The sequence below is a fragment of the Ambystoma mexicanum genome, chromosome 5q (assembly GCF_040938575.1).
Source record: "Ambystoma mexicanum isolate Mex_15411 chromosome 5q, UKY_AmexF1_1, whole genome shotgun sequence".
In the NCBI taxonomy this organism is placed as follows: Eukaryota; Metazoa; Chordata; class Amphibia; order Caudata; family Ambystomatidae; genus Ambystoma; species Ambystoma mexicanum.
This window is the reverse complement of record NC_090933.1, coordinates 65,145,137-65,154,376: the sequence shown is the minus strand read 5'-3', so window position 1 is coordinate 65,154,376 and position 9,240 is coordinate 65,145,137. Positions and strand designations below refer to the sequence as shown.

At 44.3% G+C, this 9,240-nt stretch overlaps 1 protein-coding gene across 2 annotated transcripts in view; it reads right to left on the bottom strand.

Annotated features, from left to right (window-relative positions):
* Positions 1 to 1,101: 1,101 nt before the first annotated feature.
* LOC138497213 (uncharacterized) overlaps positions 1,102 to 9,240 on the bottom strand; it is a 371,787-nt gene continuing 363,648 nt past the window's right edge. For both annotated transcript variants that reach the window (XM_069620537.1, XM_069620538.1), the window contains one exon: positions 1,102 to 1,604. In XM_069620537.1, the coding sequence (XP_069476638.1) occupies positions 1,549 to 1,604 (56 nt within the window). In that variant the 3' untranslated portion in view covers positions 1,102 to 1,548. The remainder of the gene's footprint in view (positions 1,605 to 9,240) is intronic.

Genomic DNA, 9,240 nt, shown 5'->3' with positions numbered 1-9,240 from the left:
CAGGGTCATACCTCGACCAGGGCAGGCTGGTCCAAGGATCATTCTTCCAATTCCTTTCAGTTCGCCCCATCCGTGGGGGTCCAAGATGAGACAGATCTGCAATTCGTAGTCCACCAGGTTTTCCGCTGATGCGGGTCCAAGTTGGATAGGGGCGATCGATATCACCCTCTGCCACCATAGCCAGCCTACATCAAGCTCCTCGTCAAAGAGGAAGTCATCCACCCCAGCAAAGCTACGGAAGAAATCCGATAAGCAAGGGCGGAGGAGAAGGTGGCTGCGCAGCGCAAGCAGGCTCAACCAGCACAATCAGTCTCTGCCGGCAACTTGTTTGACAGCTACCACTACCACAGCAGCTGTGGGCGCAGATCCAAGGGTGGCTGCGCAAGTGCAGAAAGTGTCCCTGCCCCCACCACGCAACACCACCTAGAGGCCTTGGCAAAGGCTGCAGACACCCCAGAAGGGGCTAAGGCACTGGCCTAGGTCCCGCAAGGAGGCGGCCCTGAAAAAGTCCTCCCAGGTCGCTGCTTAAACTATAGAGGTTTTGTCCACAGATGAGGATCAAGAGTCCATGCATACGGTCCATGAGGATGATGGCGTAGGGCCTAGTTTTCCTTCTCAGTCAAGGGATTTTACTTGGACATTCTATCGACTCTCCACACCTTGGCTCAGAGATCCAGATGAGGATGCCCCCGGCACCTGTAGCGCCCCAGGTCCCTAATCAGCCACCAACTAAAAAGAGGAAGCCCATCGGACAACCCCAGATTAACCACCTCCACCATGTCGGGCCCAACTCCCCCAGCAGACCCTGAGATGGGGACAGATACTGGGACCTGGTGAAACGGGAGATAGCTGCCAGTGAATTATGAGAACTGGTCAACAGGAGTTGTGAACTAAGACTGAGAATTAGCAATGTGTTTAGTTGAGGATGCAACAGTAGTCATGAACAAGCTTGCCTAATTTTCAATAAAAGTTAATTACTTCATTCATTTAATAAACTAATTATACCCCCATTGCATAACTCCGAATTTCAATTAAGGGGTAAAATAACAGATTTTTTATTTTTACCCCTTCGCAACTGGGGAAAGTGATAATTATGACACATTTTCAAATTAATATTTGTATTTATTGATGTTAAGGTTTCCAATTTGTGATCATTTGTGTATGAGCATTTAGCAAGAATAAAGGACATACTTTGCAGCTTTATCAGCATTTGCATCCAAAAGCATGTTAACCAAGTTACACATTTTTGCCTATTTGAGGCAGAAAACAACTCTGGTCTTGAAATGCATTAGAGAGTTTTATTTTTGAGACAATGGAAATGTTGCTGTTAATATTACTAATGGATAAATGTACAACTAGTTGGTCACCTTCAAATTGTATACAATATACAAAAACAAACAAATCTATGTCAAACAGTTTAATACCATGTCAAAACCACGTTACAAAAAATAATACACGTCTGTTCAAATTTCTGGTACACTTCTTGAGAAGCAATGGAGTAAAGTGTTGGTGCATTTTGATCTCCAGCTTGTCTTGTCTTGGTGAAGCCTATTTTATTGTGCCAGTTTGAACAAGCAGAGTCAACAAGTTGGAGATATTCACCTCTGGAAAACAAAAAGTATAGGTAGTTTAAGTTGCATATAAATCAGACCAGTAGTAATTAGAAAATTAAGTCTTGGAAAATAATTACATGCATGCACACCATATTAAGCATCAGGCTACAAAAGGTCACTTAGTATTTCTAAGTTAGAGTCATAAAAAAGTGATATGGGAATGAAGTAGAATCCACCCCCACCCTCCTGAGACAGGTGGTCTGAATGAGCTAGAATCACAAGAGCATGATCCCCCAAAGCACCAAATAAGTTTGTCCAACTCGGTACAACAAGTATCGGGTGCATCCTACAGAAGCGCTTTACCATTGCTACCACTCATTATGGACTAATGTGAAAAAGAACCCTACTGCCCGACGCTCCGGCCCCCACCCGCCCCATCTATGGGAGTAGGTGTAGAGGTACACTAGGGATGACTCACCTTATCCTTTTCAGGAGGCAGCTTAAAGAGACCACTACTGCTTTGTGTTCGGTCGCAAAGAGAAACATTAGGGGAGACCCCCAGTGCTACAAGATAAACCGACTGACCACAAGACACAGCTCCCATCGTGAGGAGCCCGAGACTGGCTGCTTGGGTGTCTACCTGGCTGTTAGGACCGTTTTTCGAAAGTTCTACCAAACTTCATAAAAACCATATCTGAGACAGTACAGAAGCTCCACTCTTAGTATAAGGCTGTACCACCTGAGAATGTGGTAGCACGGACAGAGCAGCCAGGCTTATTTTAGGGAGAAAGGGCTGTAACTTGGTACAAAGATATGGTAGCGTACATATGTTCCAAAGGAACACTATGTATTGTCAAAATAAAGGGTTTTATTTAAACACAAGTAGGCCAAGATACATCTTGGGAAAAGTAAGTACTAACATCATATAAACAATTATAAAAGCCAACTTAATACTTATGGGCTATAACCCCAAGGTGAGTGAAACCTGCAACACATTCAGAATAGTAGTCAGCTATTCTTGGTGAGTAATACCAGGTTAGACCTACTTTTAGAATACAATCAGTAATTCAAGGGTAGCAGACCCTGTCAGTCATGCAGTGACACTCTTCTAGAAATCACATGAAAAACCAACCACGTTACAACTATACACCTTACTACATTACTTTTTAGAACTCAGTTCAGAGCTAGTAACACACCTCATACTTTCTGGAAGGGCCTCAAGATACTCAATGATAAGTATGAACACTGAACTATTTTAGAATGCACTAAGCAAATCAAGGAGAGCCTTCTGTAATGGCTTGGCAGGTGAAGAAGGGATAAGAAAGTAACAGACCTATTGGTACATAACGACCCACTAGCTAGTAATACCTGGCATACTTTGAAGAAGAGAAGTGTATAATGCAATTTTTAAAGGTAAGCAATATCTTTATGAAACTATTTTAGAACAGCACCAAAGCAATTCAGGGAAGCGCAACCCATGGTTACAAGTTTAGACAAGCAGCAGTTAATAAAGGTGAGTATGACATCTATCCTTTTGAAGGGGTATCAGCAACTCAAAGCCAGGTATTAACTTTGAGACCGTCTTAGATCAGCATAAAGCAGACCAGGGAATACCAAATCAAATGATACTTTAAGAATTACAACATTATTCAAGGCAGGTAAACCCAATTGGTGAGCTTGTTTGCTCATTCAGTTAAGAATACTAAAACAGTACCAATACTTACTTTTCAGAAGGGGGGGAACTAAGTTATAGGGGCAGAATGCAACTCAAAGGTAGGCATAAACTTAATGACACTTCAGAATTTCTTTCACAGAGATACAGTTACCACACTAACTCCTTTAGCAAGCAAGTACTTACACTTTTTAATACTTTCAAGGCAGAATCCTAATCGTATAAAGTCCTTACCTAGTCTATAGAACACGTTTTCTCAGAGGCAGAAGAGGGACCCTAGTGGTGTAAGAGCCAGCTGGAGGAAGTTCAGGATAAGTTTCAGTTGCAGTAAAATCAAAGTTCCAGGGGATATCTTCTTTAACAAGTATTCGCTTCAGAGTCAAAGTGTTCAGGGACTTCACAAAAGGCTCCCCCATGGGTGGTACAGCATTCAGCCTGTTGCAAGTGGTATGGGCAAACTCCCAAGCACACAAATCACCCACTCAGCCTCACACGATACACAGTTTTAAGGTAAGTATTACCCCAAGCACAAACAGTACCAAAGAACAGAAGAGCTTTGGAGTGGATGTCTTCAGAATGCAGCAGCACAGGACCCGGTCCCTGGTTTCTTGGTCTGGAGACAAAAGACCTGGACACTGGATGGGAACTTACAGCGGAAGTCCAAGGATTCTCACAGCTCTGTGGATTTGGCGCTTTTACAGCAGCAAGATCTAATATCGCAGGTCAGATTCTCTTCACTCTTAGTCCTGCACTCTGGTGAGGGCACTTCAGGGATTCAAGTAAGTCGTGTCTCTGGAGATCCAGCAGGAGTCCAAAGTTTCAGAGTCGGATTTCGGAAGACCATGCACTGCTCGCGGTCTCGAGGTCCCAGGATATTGGCTGTTAGCAACCCAGCAAGGTCGAAGCACGCAGTGGGATGGTCCAAAATGCAGGTCTTCTTGAGACTAGTGGATCTCACCAGCCTCCGGGTAGGAGTCGCATTCAGGACCCCCAGGTCAATTGGAAGGAAGGGTTGCATCAGGCTCCGGTCACTGGAAATCGCTATAGATGATTTTCCTTCATCTTCTTCAGATTCAGCACCAGTGGTCGACTTGCCAGCAGCTTCCTGGCTTGGAGTATTTATCAGGAACGACAGCACACCTTCTGCAAACTCTGCAGTTTACAGAAAGGGGCTGTCGGATCAGGACAGCCAGTCCCCTTCATTTCTTTCAGGCAAGGTGAAAGACAAAGGGCTGCAAAGTTGTGGACTACTCCCTCGCTTCCTGCAATCTCAGGCACTTTGGAGGCTTGGCAGGGAAGACCAAGGATTTCTGCCCAAGGAAAAACTTCCACTGAGGCCGTTCCTGCCTAGAATGGCAGGGTAAGGCCTCGGAAACAACAAGCAAACGAGACAAGTTAAAAAAAGGAAAGCACCTTTCTAGCAGAATGGTGGCCCTTCTGTGCATTGCTGAGGCAGATTGAACAGCCTGTGAGTAATCAGACTAAAAAGTTACCAAGGTAAAACCACTGCCACCAGCCATTCAAGTAAACTTGCAATTGTAACAAAAACGTTACCAGGCAAGTATGAAAGGGGATACGTTGTATCCCCCAGCACTCCATAAGGTGGGGTGTGCTGGCTTACTATATAAAATGTAAAGGGGATGGAAATCCCACTTTACTTCTTGGGAACAGTAGTTCACCCAATAAATGAGAATTAAAAAAGGAAGCCACTGCATTTAAAATGCTGTGTGCCGCCATACTACATTATAGTCAGTCCAAAGTTATAGGAAACTAACTCCAATCATACACGTTGGAGGCATAAAAAGGTCACTCATAGAAAGAGTAAAAGACTAGAGAAAAAAGAAAAAGAAATCATCGCCCTCACCTAGGGACAAGGTGACAATGACCAAATCCAAGCAAATAGTTCTGGGATTGATACAGGTCAGGAAGCTTTATCATAAATATGAAAATCTTAACAGCTGCTTGCAAAAGTAAGCCTAACTTCGCATATTATGATCAATGTTAAAGGTATTTGTACCGCGCACCGTCACCAACAAAGTTGGTCCCAGGCGCTCTGGCAGATCTGCAAGCGAGAAGGTGGGATGTGTTCGGTGAAGCGGGAGAAGGATAGTGAGAGGAGTAGTGTTCTGTTGGCAGCTTCAACTCGGTATACACCGGGTGCTGAGCTTTGATGCGAGTATCGGATCGATATCAGATCTCGCATGCTGTTTGTGCAGCTTATGTGTTATTGCACTGTTGTGAAGTGCGTGCAGGTTGTTGTGCGAGAGATGGTTGTGTGAGGTTTATGAGTGAGATAAGTCTGCAGAAATGCTGAGTTGTTAGTGGGTTATAGGAAGTTTAATATGCTAACATTCAGAACTCTGTCCGAGTGTGGGGCTCGCTAATCCTCCGTCTCACCAGGATGGCCGAAGGGGTTACGCCTGGCAGGGTTTTAGGTTTGTGTGAGGCGTTCCCTGTGATGTTCTAACGCGCTCTGTAAGTATTCTCATTCTGATGGGGTGGGACCAAGCCTGATTTGCATATGGTTTTTTTCCCCTTCTGTAATGGCTTGTCAGGCGAAGAACGATGGTCTGGAAGGTTGCCCAGAGCAACGCCAGTGGTTAAGATTCAGTCTAAACCTTCCAGCCATCCCCTCTTTGTTTTTGTTACGATATGAAGAGCCATGATTTGAAGAGTTTCCTGAATGCTAGGTGGTTTGTGTTCCGTATATTCTTGGGTAGGTCATTCCAGGTTTTCGGTGCATGGTGAGAGGATCCTCCGAGTTTTCTTCTGTTATAGGGTTTTGGTTCCAGGCGGATGTCGGTGCTTGATCGTGTTCTTGTCGGTTGATGTAGGCGTAGGTTATCGCTTAGAAATTCGGCACCTTGTTTGTGTATTGCTCTGTGCGTGATGCACATGGATTTGAACTTTATTCACTGTTTTAATGGTAGCCAGTGTAGTATTTTTAGCGTAGGTGTGATGTGTTCTCTTCTGGGTAGCTTGAGGAGGAGTGTGGCTGCCGTGTTTTGTATGCGTTGTAGTTATTTTTTTTAAGTAGTTGTTCAGGCATGCCCAGGTATAGGCTATTGGCATAATCTACTATGGACATAATCAGAGCGATGATAAGTGTTTTGTTGGCGAACGACAGGAACGGAAGGATCCTTTTTGCCGCTCGCAGGAGGAAGACATTTCTTGAGTAGAGCATTTACTTGTGGCTCTAGGGTGAGGTTATCCATCAGGACCCCTAAGTTTTTTTACTATTGATGATGGTGCTGGTGTGGTGCCGAGCTCTCTTGGCCAGGGGATGTAGCTGATGTCTCCTCCCTTTTTTGAAACAATCATTCTCTTTGCCTGGGTCGATTTTGAGGTGGTTGAGGTTCATCCAGTTGAATACATCACAAAGGCAATTCTCTAGTGGGTGTTTTCTTCTCGGGTGTCTTGTATGTTGAAGATTATTTGAGTATCGTCTGAGTAGTTGTAGCATGTGAGGCCATGTTTTTTGATGAGTTTGATTAATAGGTACATGTAGATGTTGAATAGAAGCGGGGAGAAAGATTATCCTTGTGGTACTCCGCACGTGGAATCTCTAGGTTTGGACTTAAAGGTTTCATCCATACGGTTTCGTTTCTGTTTGTTAGGAAGGATTTGATCCACAGTAGGGCGGTGTCTGTTATTCCTAGTCCTTCTAATCTCTTTGAGGATGTCATGGTTGACAGTGTCAAAAGCTGCGCATAGATCAAGGAGAATCAGGGCGGTACAGTTGTCCGAGTCTGCGTTCGTTTTTAGGTCGTCCAATATTGAGAGAAGAGCCGACTCTGTTCCTCTCAATGGTCAGAAACCATCTTGGGCCTGGTCTAGTAGGCAGTGTTCTTCTATGAATTCTTGGGTTATTTTGTAGACATACGTTTCTTGCAGTTTGGCTGTGTAAGGTATGTTGAAACGGGTCTGTAGTTGGATAGATCCTCCAAGTTTCCTGCTGTGTCTTTGGGGAGTGGCTTGATGTAAGCCAATTTGAAGGCCTGTGGTACTTTACCTGTTGAGATTGAGAGGTTGCGGAGATTCCTGTGGTATTCCATAGGGGTTCCTTGTTTGAGAATTGTTTTGTATATGTCCGGGGGGCAGGGTTCTTCTGGAGAGCCTGATCTGTTGCTTTGGTTTACCGACGAAAGTCTCCACCGATATTTCTGGGACGCTTCATAGCTTGTTTGGATGTTCCTCGTGGGTGTCGGTGGGGTTTGAGGTGCGATTGCTTGGCCTTTTTTTTTTATCAACTTTATTTAATAATTATACAAAACATAATACAACTGAGTAACAGAATGGGAACAAGCAAAAGATTACTCCATATACATCAGTGCTTGGTCTTTTTTGTATGGTGTGTTGGATGGAAGTTATTGTGTTTATAAAGTGGTCTCCTAGGTCATCGCATAGTTTCATCGATGGAATTGGCGTGTTGTTGCAAACCGGTGGTTTTTTTATTTCGTTTATGATTTTGGAGAGTTCTTTTGGGGCGTTTGGTGCTTTGAAGGTTGTTGTCGTAGTGTTTCCTCTTGGCTTATTGCATTTCCTTTTTATATGAGCGGATCTGTTGCAGGAATTTCAATTTGTTAGTCCTCCATTCAGATTCTAGTTCATTTTTTTCTTTTCATGGCGCTAAGTAATGGGGTGAACCATTTTGCTGTGATTTTCTTACGTGATGGGGTGAAGGGCTTTTCTTTGGCGATGTCATCTAGGGTTGTTGTGATCCATGTATTGAGCAGGTTAACTTTTTTGTCCGGGTCAGCTTTTTCCATGGTTGTCACTTGTGGTTTGCTGAGTTCCAGGATCTCGGTTGGGTTGGAGTTTATGGTTCTCCAATTTCTTTTCATCATGATCAGTGGTTTTTCTTGTTGCTTCTTTGTTGGAGCGGCCGTTGTGATTATGAATGGAATGATGAGGTGGTTGCTCCAGAGTATTTGAATTGGGGGTGCCGTGGTGATGAGATCCTTGTTGGCGAAGATTGCATTAAGTGTGTGCCCTGCCGAGAGTGTTGCTCCTTTGACTAATTGTTGTAGGTTCATGGCTGCTAGTTGGGCGGTTAAGGATTTGTGTGTGGTTGTGGTTTCTTTGTCAAACCGTCTCCAAAGATGATCAGATGGTTGTACTTGATGGCTATGATGGGGATTGCTTCCGTGAAGGCGTCTATGAAAGTCGCATCGTAGGTTGGCGGTTTATCAGTATGAATTTCAGGTTTGTTTTGGGGTTTACTGATAGCCGTAGTATTAATGATTAGCATTTATCAATGTTTAGTGGATCTTCCATATTGATGGCCAGTTGCTCCTTGTGGATGATCGCTATCTATCCCCCCCACCCCCTCTCTTTTGGATTTCCTGTTTGCAGTTGTTGAGGGTGATCTTGTAGTTGTCGTCCAGCCATGTTTGGTTTACAAATTGGATGTCTATGCCTCCTCCTGATAGGTCGTATATTTCGGTTGAATGTTTGGACATTGATCTTGCGTTTATTAAGTTACAGTGGATTCTCCGTGTGTGGTTTTGTTTTGTGGTTATTTGTTCAGGTTTGTAGTTGTCCGGCCGTGGTGTTTCCTTATTGGTGTTGGTAGGGTGAAGAACAGCGACAGCTGCTTCTTCATTGAAGTGGTCCAATAAGTTGATAGCAGGGCAGAACAATCGTGGTGCTTCTGCTGTGATGCTTGCTTGAAGATCAGCGATGGCTTCTTCATGGAGTCCGATTGTTTGGTTGAAGGTAGCATTGTTGGTTGTCGGGGCTTCGTCGTGTTGTGTGGGATGTTGTGAAAATCGATGGTGCCCCTCTGTTCTTGTGAAGTAAGGGATAATGGGGTTGGAGTAATCCCATTCTTGTCGAGTGCTCCCGTCTTTTCTGGGTGTTTCGGGAAATTCTTTGCATGTCTTGAGGTTTCCGTGTTGAAGTGTCAGTGTTCCATGGTTGTCGCGAGGTAAGGTGTGAGGTATAAGGATTTTTCGCTTACATGGTTTGTTCCGGTTATGACCGCGTTGGGCGTGTTTCCTGCCAATGAGGCCG